The following is a 19,352-nucleotide window of genomic DNA, read 5'->3' as shown; positions in this document are numbered from 1 at the left end:
TGTTTCTCAGAGGCGCTACCAGACAGTCGTCAGCCTTTAAGTGTTGCCAGAAAGTCTCGCGATAGAGCATCGGTGAGTACACTCCATCAGCCCAACAGTGGAATGAGAAATATCATATCAAAGCTTTACTGGCAAACCGCCTGAATCATCAAGTCGTTTTGTAGTAGGGTAATTAAATATACTGACGCTGAAGAGAGAAACCAAAACGTTCTCCTAAACGGCAGCGACTGATTGCTCTGTCTCTTGGAAACGGGACTCTCCAACATTAGATCCGCTCTACCTCAGCCTTTGATTGTTGTCCGTTAGTATAAAGAGTTTTAGAAAAGAAAGGTTGGTAAACATGGACATGCTGACATTGTATTACACCATGCAATTAATGCATAATTAAGTCAAAACAGATATCAAATATTTTTCTCTTACTACTAATATGAAACTAATACGCAAGTTGCCTTGTGCGTCTTTAGTGCCAACTCTGAAACAATAAACACCACATTAATTAGGCAGAATAATTATCATTGGAATTGAGAGTTATTAAAAGCTGTTATATATTTTCTCTTGTGACTTCCAGAGAAACCTAATCATATATTCAGATAAACACATTACAGGCTGTCTCCCCTCTCTCTATCTAAGCCCTAATCCCTGCCTGAAAAACGGTGAATTGCATTTCTGTATTAACACCACTGCTAGTTTTCGTTTTGTATTTTGTGAAACCAATATTTATGTCCGTTGCATTTGCTTTTTGTAAAAATGTTTGCCATTGTTGCCTTGTTTAATGGGTCTTTGCAAAAGTAGACAAGGCAGATCCATTTAGAGCATTTTCTTTCTTACTGAGTGGGTGTCGAATCACCCCTGTGACATTTCTCCAGCGGCTGTGGTCGTGACTGCATTTTACTCCTCCACCATGGTAATGACAGTTATTGTGTCTAAAATAACACCGTTTCTGCATTTCTTAAATGTCATGTCATCAAAGCATACTGTAAGAGGGTTCTGTCACTCTGAGCCCACATTATATTTCACTTTTGATTCACACATTCTATTTACAGTCTTCAATACATCTGTTACCATGGTCTGCAGTGTACTTTTTTTTCTTCAAGTTTGTTGTTTGGCATTTTGAAGTCATAGATTTTAAAATGTCTTAACTGACATGTTCACAATGCGCGTGCATGAATTGCTGTTGTGATGGGCTATAATTAAATGTTAAACACACAAGATCTGATGCTACTATCTCATTCATCATCACCACAAAGGAGATGAGATCTTGTGCACTGATAATGCATGTTAAAGCACTGTTATTTTCACCATTCTTTTGTCACCCTGTGTCCTGTGTTTCGGTGCCATGCTACTCACCCACCGGGCCTCATCGTTGTGCTATCTCAGTGCCATGCCCATCGTTCGCCACTAACAAAGATCCCCACCTCCATATCCAGAGTGGCCGCCTCATTAGATAGACCACGCCCATCCTCAGCGGAGCCTCTATGCTTCCCAGTATTACAGAGACTCATAGCCACGGTAGGTGAATGGCAGAGCGGCCTTGTAGCTGCGGGAGTTCAGGAAAGATCATAAAAACATATGTATATAATTAGTTTAAAAATTACTTTTATTTGCAATATTACCTAACTAGACCGGTTATGTCACCTTTCATTAAGAATCAATCAGAGCCTCACTGGCCTAAGGATCTACCTGTTGTCTGTTTCCCAACAGGACGGTGGGTCGTGGAGCCCTGCAAAGAGGTCCTCCGTGCCGCGACATGCCACCATTCTGAGTCGCCGGCCATACCCTGACCATGAGGAGAGCTCCACCTCCATCACCAGCTCCGGCTCCACAGCTCCTCGCAGACCCACATGTAGGCTCAACTTACTTCTCAAAGTATTGGTATTTAGGTGGTCTTAGATAAATCAATCAGCCTCCAGTATGAGTCTCAAGAAATTGATTCTACTAATAACAAAGCAAAAACTGTACCAATGCCTTACATAATAGTAAATAGACTATTCTATGTAACTATAAGTCAAAGTGTGCTTACACATACACAACTTACCTTGTAAATAGCAAAGATCCAGATTGATTAGTTTAAAATTGGACATCCAAGAACCCTTGAATCTCCTTTTCATTCTTTCCTTCTTCCTTCCTCATCATCTCCTTTATTAAATCTGAAACATTTCCTCTTTTCACTCCTGCAGCGTTTCGCACAGAGATGAGCGCAGAGCATAGGACCGGACGGGCCTCTAGCATGACAGGTAGATGGGATTCTCCATACGTCTGTCATTATGATTGCTATATTGGATTAAATTGAATTGTACAAGTTTAACTTAATTAACTAGTAACTCAGTATATATGGCATCATCCTTTATTTTCCTCCCCACCAATAACAGAATCAGTGCGCTCACGTTCGGCTCGCAGCGGCCACTCCACCCCCCGCACCCCTGGCTCCACAGCCATCACCCCAGGAACCCCACCCAGCTACTCGTCGTCCTCAAGGACCCCTGGAACCCCACGCTCCCTCAGCTTGATTTCCCAGGAGAGGAAGGTAGCCGTGGTCCGCACCCCGCCCAAGTCACCTGCAACCACACCCAAACAGCTCCGCATCATCAACCAGCCAGTGCCTGACTTCAAGAACATCAGGTCCAAGATCGGCTCCATAGAGAATATCAAGTACCAGCCCAAAGGAGGACAGGTGACGCTCTTCTCTCTCACTTACCCCAAAACCTTTGCTCCCCCACAACCCGTAGCTTCTATCTAACTGCTTGCTTATTTCTTTCACCTCTGCAATCCAATCGCTACTTGTTGCATGCATTCTGTTTTTCCTACATGTCTCTGTCTTTCTAATGATCTCAGAGAGGCTTATTCGAGAAGTTGTTAGTACGTGTACCTTCTGTCCATATAAACGTAGATATCTATATCTATATATCTATATTTAGTGATTATCTCCTACCAGGCTATACCCTGGATCTTGTCCTTCAAACCTTGAAACAAAAGCAAACGGTTAAGTGGTATTAAAAACAAATGGAGACAGACTACAATGTTGCCATGTCTTTATGTATTGTTAAAAATCGGTAGAATATACCATTGGTATGTACCAACGCCAACGCTTAATGATTTGGTTAGAATTGCATCGTAAAATGTGTTTTTGTATAATTTCTTCTGACTTTTCTTATTTCTTAATATGATTATTTCCCATGGACCCTCTCTCCTACCTCTCTCATTGTTTTTTTTTATTTAGTCTCTTAGCTACCTCTTTCCACTGTTAGTCCTTCTATCCTTTGCTGACTCACCAGTGTAAAAGGACAATGATTTAAGAAAGAATGATGTGTTGTGAAAGAAAAAAATATTGAACACAAAATTTGCGTTGATTAAAACTTAGTCAAATGCATAAAATGATGATGAGAAAGAAATACCAAGTTTCACAGGGCCTTGAGCATCTATGAATATTTATGGGAACGCCGAGGCTAGAACTTCTTTAAAGTAATGCTTTTGAGATTGAATTTGGTTAAAATAATACAATTGATAACCAACACCCAGTTCTGCAGTTATTCGCAGTTTATAGCCACTTTCAGTTTATTGTTTTGATTCACCAGTCAGTATGGTTGACTACCCGTAGTGTCCCTGTATAAAACTATAGGCAGCTGCTCCTAGCAAGTGAGCTCACACACGTGATTATGTTACTCCTGCCTTTTGTAAAATTGCAGAGAGCTGGGGTAAATGTAAAGAGAGTCACGTATGTTGCAGTCATTTGTGAACCAAAGACTCAGAGAGCTGTGAGCAGTATTTGTCCCTTCAGTTTTTCCTCCTGATCTCAGAACTCAGAATCTGCGTTAGCAGGGTGTTCAGGAGTGTATATCCTACACTACAGTTTGACAAAAATAGTGTTCCAGTCTGAAGTATAGTCAGCGCTGCAACAGGAAGAATAGTGATGAAAACAGCAGTGTGTCTGTATCCATCAGCTCTTACAAGCCTCCACTGATGACCTGATTAGGGGTCTGAGGATTTGGCTGACATCTTGATGACTTGCCCGGTCTCTGCACTGCTCTGTGCAGCCAGCCACAAAATAGGGGGGGGGGGGGGATGAAGCTCCAAATGCCTGCCTGTCATCTGCAGGAGAAATGGCCTAAGTGGAGTTTCTGTGCATGTTTACATGTGTGTTTATGTGTGCAAGCATGCATGCCGGGTCATAATCAGTTACTGTGCTATGTCAGGCAGTAGGTGTCTGCTGTCAGACAGTGATGGCAGCTTTTGTGTACACACAAACACAAGGGGGAGTGTCTGAGCAGAGCAATTGTCCTGATTCTCCCAGCTTCTCTTTGGCCACAAGCTGCATGACACAAAGTTAAAATTTAATCTGCCTCTTAAGGCAATGGCTTTATGGTGTTGTGATGAGATGACTCAAGGTGTTTAAAGGCATATGTGTGTTTTATGAGATTTTAAAAATGTGTAGAGTGAAATGCGAATGAAAAAGTCACCTCAAATATTCTCTTTAAGTTCCTGCACACACAGTTCGACAATTTTGCTGCGGTCCTCTTCTCAACACACTTGTCTGTCGTGTTACCCCCTGTGACAGAAATAATCCTCTCCTGACCTTAATTAGTTCCTATAGCAGCTCCACGGTCTAAATAGTTCCAGTTTCCAAGCCTCCCCCAGCCCATATCAGGCCTTTGCCTCGACACTGACCTGTCCATTGGTTGTCCTCATAGAAGCGCAAGGACCAAAATATGCCAACAGAGGCCAAACACAAGTCCTCTTGGATCTGGAAGTCAGTGCTTCGCCTCATCTCCGTTACTCTCTGCCTGTCAGCGGCACACAATGTGACCTGGACCCAAGACCTGCTGGTACACCTCAGCACTGTTAATTATGACACCATGTGTTTAATGGAGCCTGGTAAAGAGTGTGCCACTGAAATAATTAAAAACCTTTATAGTGTTTCATTCTTATCAATTAATACACTTAATACATTTGAGAGACTGTTCTTGAATTTAAAAAAAATAATAATTAAATTAAATAATTAAAATTAGTAATGAATAATTCTGTTAACTTTTTGCTTTACACAATTAATTGATATTAGAATTTTGAATATTTAATCAAGTCGGCCCACAGAGCAGCAGCAGGAGCTGTTTGAACAGCTGTTGCATGAACCAGTCATGTGGTCGATCGAGCCAATCACAGCTCTTGCTGTGTAGATTAGACTTCATTCAATTTTTAGGTGCCTACATCTTGAAATTCAGGACGTCTGTCTCTAAAAATACAGCTCCCATTTAATTGAAAATCGTGAGCCAATTCTATAATATATATATTATATATAATATATATAATTCTATATTTTACTAATGCATAATTTATATTTAAATGCAATCAATTATCTTATCATATCTTTTTGAAATTGATTAATGTATTAATTGATTGTACTTGAACTATTTGTGATTATTTATTGAGTGCCACATCTTTCAACCTTTGGTCTCTTTTAAAAGAATACACCAAGTATGTTGGCCTGTTTATCAACTTAACCATGATGGGAATGCAAGGATAACCAGTGTGAATGACCTGCTCATTGTGCAATACATTTAGTGAGAAAATTAGACTTTTTTAAAATGTCTTTCAAAACTCAAATCAGCAACAGCTAAGGGCATGTCATTTATCTACATGAAACATTTTATATTTATATATAAATATACACTATAAGTATACATACTATCTCTGTATTTTTCCATAGATTCATATTTTTAACAAGAAGTTGGACTTCATTCACTTACTGACAAAATGCAGCTCCCAGGATAATCTGCAGCTCTCTCCCCGTGGAGGCAATGTATGTACCCTTCTGTCGTGACCGATTGTTTTACCTCTCTTGATCCTTAGATGGAAAGGACCGTGATTTGATTCTAGTTTGTTCCTACTGTATATTTTTAGTCCAAGTCCAATTAAGTGACATGCAACAAGTAACTGTTTGTTATGCGGTGCAAATCTGGATACATGGCTTGATGGTTTAGCATCATAGTACCCTAGTTTGTCGTTTTTTCTCACCCTTGAACCTAATAACCTTAGTATGCAATTCATTGTCTCTCTTTGCACACTTTGTGTGGGGTTAACCAAAGTCCACTTTTAAAGCTTGACTTCTCATTGGCGGGGGCTAAATAAATAGGAAACATTACCACAGAAATCCCTGCCATCATTTTTCTTCGTTTAGTTTCCCGTGTAATCTTGTAATACTGTACATATTGTGTCTTGTCTTGTGTTTGGTAGTTAGTTCTCGCTGTCTTGGTAGATGTTCCCAGAGACCAGAAGCTGGTATACCAACAAATGAAATGCATTAAAATGTCTTGCTTTTGCATTCCTTGGTAATGGCTCGGATGTTCACTGGCGGTTACTGGATGAAATCCAAATGAAATTTGGCTTTATCCTCTTACTTAAGACCAGAAGGGCTCACTCAAGGCAAGGCAGCAGCAGGATACAATGTGCTAATCGGGAAATGAATGCATGCTCAGTTAATCAACAACAAACTCTTTTCCTTCAACAACAAACTCTTTTCCTGCAACCCCCTCGTTCAGAATTGAACCTTCCTCTTCTGGTTTGTCATGTTGTCTATACTAGACAACTACTTGATACTAGATTCCAGAGGTATATCTGTACTCTCATTCTATACTTTTGGTTTTATATAAAAGATTCTTATACTGGTATTACAGTATTTCAAAGCATTTTAAAGTATTGCTTTGGTCTCCTCATGGTTATTCCTCTAGCCTCCTTTAGAATTATGTAGTGTTTTCTCCACATAAATACATTTGCAAATTGTTCTCTCTCGACCAGTGTTGTTCCCATTGCTTTTACTGTGCTTCTGGGTAAAATGTATTTATCGTTAGTACTGTACTGTACCAACTCTGCTGTGTCTGCATCTCACTCCCGCTTTCTCTCCCTGCGGTTTTGAGAGCCATTTACCATAACAGCACACACATATTCTATCATCCTAATCTAATGGTCTCAAGTTGTCACTGCTTTCATTTTGCATCTAGTTGAGTCTGAACGCAGGAAGTGCAATTTATGGCAACTTATTGAATTATGTTCTTGTGGAGTTGTCTCTTCATGTGACACACGGTGGGATGTCAAGATTCACTGAAGGTTTTGCTCTTATGGACTCAAAGTCTGTAAAAACGAATTGATCGCAGCAATATATCAAAACTTCATGATGCTCTCCACCCACGCCATTTATTACCTACAACTCCCTTAGTAGCGAATCATTGTATCCATTGCATGCTGTTTACCCAGGTGATAACAGGTGAACCACCAGGTCAAATACTACTGCCTACATTAGAGTCAAACAAACTCAGATGTCTAGGACAGATCATTTAAACAGTAAAAAAAGCCCAAGTCTTCTCCCACCTCATTCCTCACCTCCGCCCTGCAGGTTCTCATCCCCAGTGTTAAGCTGGACTATAGCCATGTTCAGTCTAGGTGTGGGTCCTTGGACAGGCGGGGCCACTCGGCAGGAGGTGGAAACGTGAGTCTTGTGCCACTAGTCCATTGTCTCAGTGTTCATGTCAGTGTCATTTCTCTGTTGTGTCGTGTTGTTTTTCAGTGTTTCAGTGTTTCATTTTCCCTTTTCCACCTCGCTTATTGTTAAGTCACTCACGCTTTAAGGCAGCAGTGCTGGTGCTCTTTACCTGACTGCTGTTGATCCCCAGTACTGGTTTGTGTCCTGCGAGGAATTTAGATAATGAAGGCTGCATGTCTCCTCCTCCAACATTTGATAACATATAGGACTGTAGTAGCATTCTACCTAAGGCTTAAAAAAATCCCAATAATACCTTTTATTCATGTTTTGATTGTGTGTATTACTTTTATTATACATTAGTCAGAAAGTAGACGATCTAAATGCATAGAAAGAGACTCAACATCTCTCGTCCTCGTGCATTTCCAAAGTAAGGTGTTCAGGTTGATGATAACAATAAATGATAAAAAAAAAGTCTTTCTTGTCGTAACATCACGTCCCTTAGGAGAGCCTATTCTCATCAAATGTCTTATTATTTGCCTCTTAAAACGCTGTGTTACTGGGAACACAGAGACGTGTGTATCATCTTCCTTTCAAGAGGTTTAAAAAAGGTGATGCCAGTGGCATTACAATACTGGAGATGGAACAGCCAGACAGTTAACTATCAAGGGTGAGTGACAGACAGACATGTAAAGGCTGTAACATTTGGCCGTATACTGATTCATAATTTGGTGGCGGTCCCGGCTCTCCACTCCAAAATGTAATGTATCTGCTCCTCTCATGTCTTTAAGGGCATGAAAAGACCAATGTGATTGACCATGATTGTTCTCACATTTGTGAGTGCAGTGTGCATTGTTAACTCGGTTTGTGACTTGGTTAAAATATGAAGGCAGTCGATGTAAATCAGATAAATCTGAATGAAGCTTATATTTTAATGAAGAACATTTTGAGCTGATTTATTTTATTTGTGCGGGTTAAGTCTATTGTAGTACTAAACACTTCAGCAGTTCTCTTTTGAATAACTAAACATTTACTGAAGGGTATCTAAGCTCCAGGTACCTCTTATTACAATAAGGTGTCAGGATGACAAGGGGCAAAATTTCCAAGTGCGGCTGAAGCAAATATTAATATTTTATAATGTAGGTCTATATGTGTTGTAAAATATGCACTTGATACGCCTGAGTGGACTGTCAAATCCTGTCAACTTGTAGTACTAAAACTAATACTAAGCTATTTCTTATGAATTGTGTAAAAAGATAATAATCAAATTTAGTGTTTTCTCTGTGAATATGATCACAGCGAACAAAAATATTCCAACAATAAAGTTGATCGATTTCATAATGATACGTTTGCTGAAGAGAGGAGCCAACCTGCAGCAGGATGTTCACCCACGCTGACACAGACCACATCTCATCTCTGTCTTTAGCTCATGCTGCATATCTTTTCCAGTGTTATGCATGTGTGAGGGACACCGGGTAGATGAACAGGCTTGTTGTGCATAGTGTTCTTTGTGTTTGTGGTTTGTAACGTGGCTCGTGACCCGCGCTGTTCAGCATCGTCTCACTTTTCCTGTTGTCTTCTTTCCTCTCAGGCTCAGTAAAAAAAAGCAGAAAAAATTGAACACCAAATCATTTGTTACAAAAGATATATCAACTAAATCGGCGACTTGGCAAAGTGATTGCTGACCACAGGCGTGTCCCAGTGATTCATCTCAGGACGTGTTGTATCTCTTCCCGTTCATTGTGCTGTGTCTAAAAGCTCGTAGCTCCACTCCGTTTGCTGTCTCATCGGTTCAATCCTTACATATCTCTCTGTGGTTTCCTCTTGAGACTCCAGGGGTGTTTCACGTAACAGCATCTCCTTATCTCCTTATCTCCTCTCCGGCTGCTTTCACCTGTGCATTCCTTCTTTACTGTCTTCCTTTCTGTTATGGTGTTTATTTCACAGGTTTTCCGGAATGTGCCAAAAAAAAGCACATAGATTGTATTCAATTTTGGTTTGGTTGGTTTAACAGACACCAGCAGTTCTGCACTACCAGAACAAAGCAAAGACTGTTATTTAACAGTCACTGGTGTTCTCCTTTTCTGCTTCCATGCCTTATTTTCTAATAATTACATGCAATTAGATATCACTGTGTTGGAATGTGGAAGACTGCAGGCTTTGATTCCCAGTTGATACCCAATCATTTTCTTCAAACAGCAGCTGCAGTTTAGTGCAGATCAGACATACTGCATCCCTCTCTATAATTGAGAAAGGGGAAGATGCTGTTTGCATCGTCTCTGTCAGTTCCAAGCATGATATGAGGTCAGTGGGAGTTTATTATAACCTCATTGTGAACTGTAAGCTCTAACCTTGTCTTTCCCTGCATTTGCTGCTTCCAGGTGATGATACAAAACAAGAAGATTGACTTGAGCCACGTGACCTCCAAGTGTGGCTCTCTAGACAACATCCATCATCGGCCAGGTAACAGTCAGCCTGCATTTGTCCGGGGGAACTGAGGGGTAACACTAAGGGTGATGTTGGAAGAAAGGTTAGCGAAGCACGCTTGTGACCAGAAGGTTGCGGGTGCAATCCTACCTTCCAATAGAAGTTTATACGGGTGGTGTCCAGCTGTCATTCCCTTCCTCCCCAGATGGTGTTGTGGTTTCTACTGTAGGTCCTGCAGCACCATCTTCTGGTCCCTCACCTGAGTGGATATCCCTGTAGAGTTTTTACACTTCCTTTTCTTCTCCCCAGGGGGCGGTAACGTGCGTATAGAGACTGTCAAGTTGGACTTCAAAGACAAAGCCCAAGCCAAGGTGGGTTCCCTGGATAATGCTCAGCACACTCCTGGTGGAAGCCATGTCACAGTGAGTGTCAGTTCCATGCACCCAATCTATGATTTAAAGGTACACAAGTTTTTGATGAATTGTCTTACTAGTATATGTACTGTATATATACTAATGCATATGTATTACATAATCTGATATACTGTAGGGTAAAAATGTTGTAAATTGCAATAACAGAATGCAAGTAATATATATAAAGATTGTGTTTACAACAAGCCAGTCTTCCAAAAACTTGCAATCCTTTATCTGTGATGGTTGCAGTAAAGTATAGTATTCGCCACTATCAATAAGTGATGTAGAGGTTAATCCAAACATTCGGATTCATCACGTATTCAGAGTAAAGTCTAGAAAACAGACTTCTCTTCAATTAAACATTTAAGAGTTGTTGTATTTGCAGTTTTTCTAAAGCTGACCCACCAAGATACAATGCACAAAATCATTTTGATTCGACATGATATGAAACTAATGTATTTCTTCTTCCCCATCCACATCTTTCGTCCCACCACCTGCCTCTGATAGATTGAGAGCCACAAGCTGATTTTCCGCGACCAAGTCAAGGCACGAGTGGACCACGGGGCTGACATCATTGTGCAGTCGCCAGGCCTGTGCAGCTTGGTGTCCCCCCAGCGCCACCGGGAAAGCGACCTATCATCCTCCGGCAGTCTCAACGTGCTGGAGTCGCCGCAGTTAGCGACCCTGGCTGAGGATGTCACTGCAGCTCTGGCCAAACAGGGTTTGTGAACGCTGGTTCTCTGGATTCCTGATCTGCACCCCGGACATCCTCACCATGATCCTTCAAACTTTTCTGCCCACTCCTGCCACCCTGAGGCCAGCTTCAGCTTACCCACAGCCTCTAAACATCTCCACTTCAAGATCCATCACTCAACTATAAGTAGAGACTCGAATTAGGAGCTACTGTACTTTGGTCTTCTTTATTTTCCAAAAATGTGCAACTTCTGATTCATTTTGTTGGCCTCTCTCTTTTTGAATGATGTTGCATACAGTAGAATAGTTCAGTCCGAGCACTGGTCCTAGATCTAGTGGCACATACAAATTGGGGGACCAGGTATTGGCTTAACTGGTCCTGGATCAGTGTTTTGAAGAAGCTACAGCCTTTTTTTTCTACATTAAATAAGAAGTAATGTGGCCAGCACACAATGCAGCACGTGTTGTTCCTGCTCAGTAAACGTGCATGGACGCCAAACCCCCTAACAAACCAAGCATCCTTACTGCAAGTCATTCTTGTCATCCAATATATAATATATTTAACAAATATATATAGAAACATGTATAAAAATCAAAGTTCTTTGCCATCTACATGTCCTAAAAACATTTTAAAAGGAAGCGACAATATGGCTATAACATTACATGTAAAATTGCATTACTGCAAGAACTAGGTCATGTTATGACAAGCATGTATCGATTCTAATATTAAAAGAGGCTATTTTGTAATCGAAAAAAAAAAAAAAGATTTTAGTATGTTATTTCCTCAATTATTGGATAAAGATTACACAAGTTCATGTTTTGTAGTTATTAGTTGTTTACAGTGTAATGCTTGGTGGCAATGTCAGACAGCTGATTTGGTGTTGCTAAGGAATGCGTCCCAGTCCTGTTGAAGAGCATCATACACTCGTATCAGTAGTTCAATAGAGACGCCTGTTTAAACATCAGAACCACATTCAACACTGGAGGTAATTCCACAAGCCTACAGCTAAAAGTATCTTGTCTTTACAGCTGCAGATGTTGAGCTCGCGTCAATGAACAGTACAGACGTTCCTCTGCTAACACAGGCTGATGTTGCACCACAGTGGATGACGCTACGAATGCGGCCAGAGATTTAGCAGAAGATGCCGCTACTCTGAACTCTGTCTGTGTGTGCGTCTGGTGCAGATCCCATGCCGTTTTACAACATATGCTACCGTGTCTGGATGTTTTGTTGCAATATGTGGGAGATTTTGAAAAATCCATTAAAAAGACAATTCAAGAAGTGAAACGTAACGGCCGGGGGAACTCGGATCCTGTTACATCTGTTAGGAAAAAAGTGTTTGGGTGATCTAGTTTCTTTTTCAGACACCATTTGTTGTATATCCTGTCTCCTGCCCAATTACTGCCCTCACCTGTGATTGTTTGTTTGCTTCTGTGTTTCTTCTGCATACCCCATCTCTGTGTGCCCCCTTCCCACCTCCTGCAACTGTAAATGTATTTAAAAGGTCAAGTAGATGTACGCAGTTTTTCTCTTGTTGATATGACACCAATTAAAAATAATTAATGACAATAAAAAGGACAAAAAAGTGATACTGGCGTACTGTTTTCTATTTGGATTACTGTTAATGATCAGAAGTTACATTTTGGGAAATTCCTTTATTTGCTTTCTTGTTGAGAGTCAGGTGACAAGATCTCTCTAACCAATACAGTTTATCTCATTTGTTTAACCTACAAAAAACAAATGCTAAGCTAATCGACTATTAGCTGTAGGACAGACATGAGAGTGGTATGCATTTTCATATAATTGTACTATTCCTTTAACATGCATCTGCCTGAATTAGTTATGCAAAGGATTTGCATCAAATAGAGTCAGAAATTTAGAAATAAAATGGGAGTTTTTGAAAAGTTTATTGTGGCAGAGGATACAATAAGTTAAGACCTTGGGATGGGTTTGGTTAAGGAGTGGATTCATTTTGATGGCCAGTCCTGCGCCAAACTTGTCACTTCACTGGCAGATAGAGAATCAGCCAGACTAAAAATGAAAGGAAAGGGGTGGTCATCCTTATCTCACCTTCCCCTCCATCACTGCTCCACTTTGAAAACCAGTGATGACAGAAATCCCCAATGAGACACGGTGACTTGTGTAACGATGAGGAAATCTCGTGGGGAATCGGGACGGTTTGCCGAACAGCAGCAGCAGGAGGAGGAGGAGGAGAGAAAAAAAGCACCGGTTGGAAAAAAAAGTGTAGAACAAAAAAAAAGAAAGGTTCAGGAAATTACATCTCATAGTCCTTTGTTCCCCTGCTTCCTCAGGTGGCACAGGAAACAGCGAGTGGATGTCGCGACACCATGGGGTCTGCACATATACGATGCTCACCACTGCAGGGTCCTTACACAGACATGATGTGCTTGACAAAAGCTGCAGATGAAGACCAGGGCAGCACACAGAGCAGAAAGAGGAGAGGGAAAAGGAATAAGCGAAGAGAAGGATTAAGTACATCATCCAATGAATTTGTTAGACTTGAAATGACCACAGCTATAAATAACATAAAACACTTTATATATTGACCACAGCCAATAAAATGTGTTTGGTCTGGTTTATGCACCGTACAAAATACTGTAAATTCACTTTTTTACAGTATCTGTGGAAAGTGAAAATTGACACCTCAATTTCTGGGTATGCATTTAAAGGGACACTCCAGCAACTAATGCACTTTCATTAATATGGTGGACTCATCAGTGAGAGATTAAGTTAAAGAGTGGAACATTTCCCATGTTACGGCTCAACAGCATCTTTCCTTATCTTATCGCCATTTTTTTTCCAATATTGTAAAGTTCACTCCAGAGCCAAAGAAGACCGACCGGCTGATATTCTATAATTAAACCGAACTTCAAGGTGAAAACGGTGGTCGTAATGTTGTAAGTCGTGGCTCACCCTCATAGTTGATAGCGCCGTTCTCGTCCTCCTGTCCTGTCATGAGAGAATCAATCTCAACCTCATTCATCTTCTCTCCTGTAGAGGGAGGCAGAGCACAACCAGTATTAATAAAACACACACGGTGACACACACTCGCACACACGAAACGTATACAGAGAGAGACACGGCGGTGCCCTTGGCGCGACTCACCCAGTGTTGCCAGAACAATACGCAGCTCAGCACCCATCACTGTGCCGTTGCCCTCCTTGTCGAAGACGCGCAGACCCTCAACGTAGTCCTCGAATACCGCCTTGTTTGGGCTGTTGATGATGGTCTGGAGCATGGGCAGGAAACCCTCGAAATCTACTCTTTTGCCAGCCATGTCTGCATGAAACAAGAGAGAAATGACAGTCAGTTCCATCCAGAGGTGAACATTATATATCTCCCCCTTTCTACTACAGGTAGCTTCTTTACAGGCGTTTAGACGGTTTGCACGGATACATGTTTCGTATTTTGTCTTTATTTCTCACTTATAATCCTAATGCGTATTTTTGACTGTGCCACATTGCAGAGTGAGGTACAGCACCGGTTCTGTCAGCAATGATTGAGCATCACGGTGCTATTTTGGTTTAAAGGTTACAGAGATTTACACCCATCTGTCTGCACAGACCAGAACAAAGGCACACATAAGAAGAACAATTCTCTGCTTTTTTTATGATATTATCAAGCAGATTGTGTGATTAGAAAGCCAACTAAATATACAGTATAAGGTGCAACACCAGACCAATTCCTGAATGATAGAGAGGCTTTGTTGCACTGACCTTTAAGGGTTGAAAGAATCAAATGTGTTGTATGTCTGACCTTACTAAACATACCGGTGTAGGATGTGAACAGGTGTAGACTTTTGTACATTTGACTACACGTCGCATTGCATAGTATATATCATAGTGGCGTACTTCTTCTACTTCTGGTGTAAATCTGTCCTGGTACTACGGGTCTAGATGCACTTTACATATAAAATGTATTTTACAGTAGTAGTAGTAGTATCATTATTACTTCATATGGTGATACAGTATTTTCAGCCTGTGAGTATTTACTCTGAATAAATAAACAGTTTATTCAAAGGTGGAGATTTTGCGACTTCTGTATTTGCTTCGTTTCTAAAGCATTTTTATGGCAGACCTGGTCCATGTGTTTCCTCTATAACTATAGAAAGTGATTTCAAAGGAAAAAACAGCTGATTTGAGCGAACATGACGGATTCCAGCCATACAATTAGCTACTGATAATGTCTTCCTCTTAATACAGTACATACCCTCTTTAAAGTTTCATTAAAAAAAACTGTGCCACCACCATTGAACACCAGAGATGACTAAAAAACAAAAGCTGGTTTGTGCACACACTCTAAACAGCACCTCAGACAAATCTACCCTTTGAACTACTACAGTATACTATATATACTGCTATAATGTTTATTTGAAAGTGCTGCTAGTAACGACTAGTAAGCACACTGATGCCATACAAAAAAATAGTAAAAATTATAAATTTGATCGTTATCATGTCTGGTAGTCTGCAGTAGCCTTTCAGTCCAAAGAAGAATTTAATTATTTCGGGGATTCAATTTTTTAAGGAATCTTCAAAACTTTGAATCCATAAAGCCGTAACATAAAGACAAAAATCTTCAACGAATTCAGTGACAGAACAAATGCTGTAAATATCTCTTACCGTCAGCGGAGGGGTTTCCCAGGATTTTGTTGACCTCCTTGTTGGTGGGGTTCTGTCCCAGAGCGCGCATGATGTCAGCGACCTGCTTGTAAGCCACCTTGTTGTCACCCACCCTGTCGAACAGACCAAAGGACTCCCTGTAGTCTGCAGAGTGGAGGAGAAGAGGATATAATCACCTTAATGAATCCAGTATTCATTGAATGATTTCTGTTTGTAACGTATTCAGCAGTGAGTGTGCGAATAGCTGCATCACATTGTGATGTCATCATATTGTACGATATCATTTTTTTTAAATAATTCTGCTTGAGGGACTTTAAATCATTCAGCAGCATTTTACAGTCAAAGGCAGTGTTGGTAATCTTGAGAAAACTAGCAAGAGTAGGCTAGATTTAAAAAAAACATTATCCAACCGAAAAAAAACCCCGTACCAGTGTTGCCAACTCCGTTCTAATGAAAGTAGCAAGTTGCAGGAGCTCCAAAAGTCTCTAAATCTATGTCCCTTCAGTCCTCCCTCAAAAAGCCACTCCCCCAAAATTATCATAATGAACGTAAAGAACGAGCGTGGCTATTGATAGTAGTCACAGCTGTCAATGGCAGCTTGTGGAAGACTCTGGTAATGAGCAATGATTACACAGGCAGAATATGTGCAGGCAGGCAGGCCGGTAGGTAGACAGGCAGGTAGCCCCTCCCATCGTTTAATTCGGGCCGAATGATTGGTGATATGAGAATTACAACAAAAATATCAAATATGTTTTTGTACAGAAGATTACCAACCCTGCCTTTAATTTAATTCCGTAAAAATGACTTTCTTTTTATGTTTTTGTTATTATATATATAGACACACATTTTCCTGCAAAGCCATATCATGTTGAGGTTTAGAGGGCCAGTGTTTAGGATTTGGCTGCATCTAGCAGTGAGATAGCAACCAACTTAAACTCCTCTCATGTGCCAAGAGTGTAGGAGAACTGCTAAGATCGATGCAACAACACATGAATTGCCCCGATCGAGAGCCAGTGTTTTGTTTGTCCATTCTGGGCTACTGTAGAAACATTCTGGTGCACCGCGGCAGCGTCCTCGAAGAGGACCCGCTCCTTATGTAGATGTTACCGACTCATTCTAAGGTAACGAAAACACAACAATTCTTATTTCCAGGTTATTATACACTAAATAAAACACACTTAATAATATTATATTCCATTTATGTCAATAGATCTCCCTGAATTCTACACACTGGACCTTAAACTACTAACATCCTTTAAAGTAGAATACTCTTTGCAGCCCCGGCTACAAAATGTATTTAGAGTGAACGTATGTGTTCTGTTTTACCTTAAATATAAATCTCAGCATGTTCTATTGTCTGTGTTAAAAATGTGTTTTTCCCACAATTGGAGGCAGTGGTGGCATTTCACAAAGTATAGCTGTGGCTGTTGCACATCTGCCAGCAGGTGGAGGCAGCTTCTCTACAAACTGACAAGGGAAACATACAACAAGGGCAACATATAACAAGGGCTAGATGTCTCTATAGATTGTGGTATTATGGACTGACTCTTGCCCAACTCTGTCACCACTTACTATTTCTATCGCAGCTGTCTCTCTCTCTCTCAGCAGCGCTGCAGGCCCTTTTAAAAGACCACCTTGGAATTGATAAACTTAGCTGAGAATATGAGCCCCCTCCTTTTAAAGGCAAGGCCCTCTGTGGGTGAGCTGAGTAAAAGTAGGGAATGCTGACTGCGGCGTAACAAGCAGCCCGTCAGACGACAGGTCTGGTCAGGTGGTGTCCTGTCCAGGGTCGGATGGGATCATAGGTTTTTTTCTTTTAAACAAACATTAAATGAAACACTCTACATCCGTGGTGTCCAGATGTGGTTAATATGTGAAGTCTGAATGTTTTTTTTAAAATTTGAAACCAGCTAATTTACTGTATTTGTTCTATCCTGTCTTGACGGTGACAATAAGCACAATCAGCTTGTGTTTGTTTGAATGCAACAGCTGACAATCACTTGATTTGCGCTTTGTTTTAAGCATTCAGCCAAGAAACTATGATTTTGTTTAAAGGACCACCATGTCGGGGATGCTTTCTTTGTGATGTATCGTTTGAGTTTTTAATCTGTTTCAACCGAGAAATGTCACGAATGTCAAAACACGAAAAATGACCATCATCTTCATCATCTACATTGTTTTACTCTCAAATATAAATGGATGTATTATGGCTCATCTAATTGTCCAGAGAGCTGGCCAGGAGATGTATAAAAGGAAGTATTGAGTTTTATGTCCTGTATGTTGCGTCACATGGGGGTGAAATCAAGTGTACTTACCATCAATCTGGTCTGCACTGAATTCGATCTAGAAGCCAATACAAAGCAACAATATTAGTACAACACATCCTACAAATGCAAGAGTTTTGACATGCCATCTAATCAGCAACACTACCACAGGAATTTACACTTAATGTAGACTAATTAACCAGGTCTACAGGGGGATTAAACTTGTCTCTTTGCCTAAATTAACTTCACATGGTGGCATCCGATCTGTGGAGGTCCATCTTTAGCTACATTAACATGTCCCCATTTGGTGTTACCCCGCATTGCCGTCACACTTTCGTCACAATTCTCATAGACCAATCCAAAGAGCCGGGGGGGGGGGGGGGGGGGGGGGGGCGTGGTCTAAACCATAGTGAGCTGTCCAAGGTTCCAGTCATTCGCCTCAGTCGTCTGTTGTCCTACCGGCTGTTACTCTCACTTACTCACTCTTAGCTGTGCATCTTCTCATAGATATATAAATGGGTTCACTCAGGTTGCGATTTTGTTGTAGCTGGCCTTGTCAAGGTGATAATGCATTAAACCAAACACCCCAGTTTAATTTTCACCACAACCACCAATTATGAGGATATAATGTACAATTAGGCTTCATTTGCACTGTAAATACATGAACGCCTATGACCAAAGTACACATCTGTCATGTCCCTCCTTCAAATGTGTGAAATATAAATCTTGGTTTGTCTGGGCCCCCTCCTCCCCTCAAGAACCCTTCTGGGAACCACTGAAGTCGGTCTACTTTTGTCATGCAACTCTTGGAAAAGTCAAATCCCTGCTCTTCTCGAGCAGCCATCATCCTATCTCTGTATTGCGGCAGGCTACATGCTTTCACGGTCATTGTACCTTGACGGCGGACAGGTCGATAGCGGGAACCTTTGCGGGAGCAGGGGCTGGCGCCGGTGCAGGTGTGGGTGCAGGTTCGGCCTTCTTGGCGGGAGCCGCCACCTTAGCGGGAGCCGCCGCCTTAGGGTCCTTCTTGGGTGCCATTTCAGCTGATAGTCGGAGAACTTCGTTTCCTGAATCACAGACAATTCCGGGTTCGGACAACACAAGGAGTGGAGCTCAGAGTAGAGGGGACTCGGAGCAGGACCTCACCTCTGGGGCGTATATATATGAGGCTATTTTTCCTCGTGACCCCCGCCAACACCGTCCCGGTGTAAGGATTGGACGGCGGGTGGAAGGGGTGTGTGTCCTCTCTAAACATGGAATATAGGGCTGCGGCTCAGAAAGCGTTTATTTACGCCACGTATCTACAGTATAATCAAAAACGAAAACACTGAGGAGGGTGTGAAAGGTTTACTGAGGACGTGCGATTTTCTGTGTCAACAAGTCAACAGTTCCACTTTTACGACGTCAAAAGAGGAATAAAGTTGGGCCCATTTCAATACAACCTCTATA

General features: G+C 41.2%; 2 protein-coding genes across 2 annotated transcripts in view; one reads left to right on the top strand and one right to left on the bottom strand.

The window, feature by feature from the left end:
* map2 (microtubule-associated protein 2) overlaps positions 1-11,034 on the top strand; it is a 30,219-nt gene extending 19,185 nt beyond the window's left edge. The window contains exons 10-16 of the mRNA XM_076108783.1: positions 11-72; positions 1,702-1,843; positions 2,178-2,234; positions 2,370-2,671; positions 9,847-9,928; positions 10,202-10,314; positions 10,813-11,034. Coding sequence (XP_075964898.1) covers positions 11-72; positions 1,702-1,843; positions 2,178-2,234; positions 2,370-2,671; positions 9,847-9,928; positions 10,202-10,314; positions 10,813-11,034 — 980 coding nt within the window. The remainder of the gene's footprint in view (positions 1-10; positions 73-1,701; positions 1,844-2,177; positions 2,235-2,369; positions 2,672-9,846; positions 9,929-10,201; positions 10,315-10,812) is intronic.
* Positions 11,035-12,543: 1,509 nt separating this feature from the next.
* myl1 (myosin, light chain 1, alkali; skeletal, fast) lies at positions 12,544-19,016 on the bottom strand. The gene is made up of 6 exons (XM_076104066.1): positions 18,798-19,016; positions 17,955-17,982; positions 15,640-15,783; positions 14,126-14,299; positions 13,934-14,011; positions 12,544-13,417 (listed from the first exon to the last, which is right to left on the bottom strand). The coding sequence occupies exons 1-6, from the start codon at positions 18,939-18,941 to the stop codon at positions 13,389-13,391; spliced, it is 597 nt and encodes a 198-aa protein (XP_075960181.1). The 5' UTR covers positions 18,942-19,016; the 3' UTR covers positions 12,544-13,388.
* Positions 19,017-19,352: the final 336 nt, after the last annotated feature.

Source organism: Anarhichas minor, unplaced genomic scaffold, assembly GCF_050575085.1.
Source record: "Anarhichas minor isolate MPS153535 unplaced genomic scaffold, ASM5057508v1 ptg000004l, whole genome shotgun sequence".
Classification (NCBI taxonomy): domain Eukaryota; kingdom Metazoa; phylum Chordata; class Actinopteri; order Perciformes; family Anarhichadidae; genus Anarhichas; species Anarhichas minor.
Note: the sequence above shows the minus strand (reverse complement) of the source record. Positions and strands in the feature narration are given on the sequence as shown.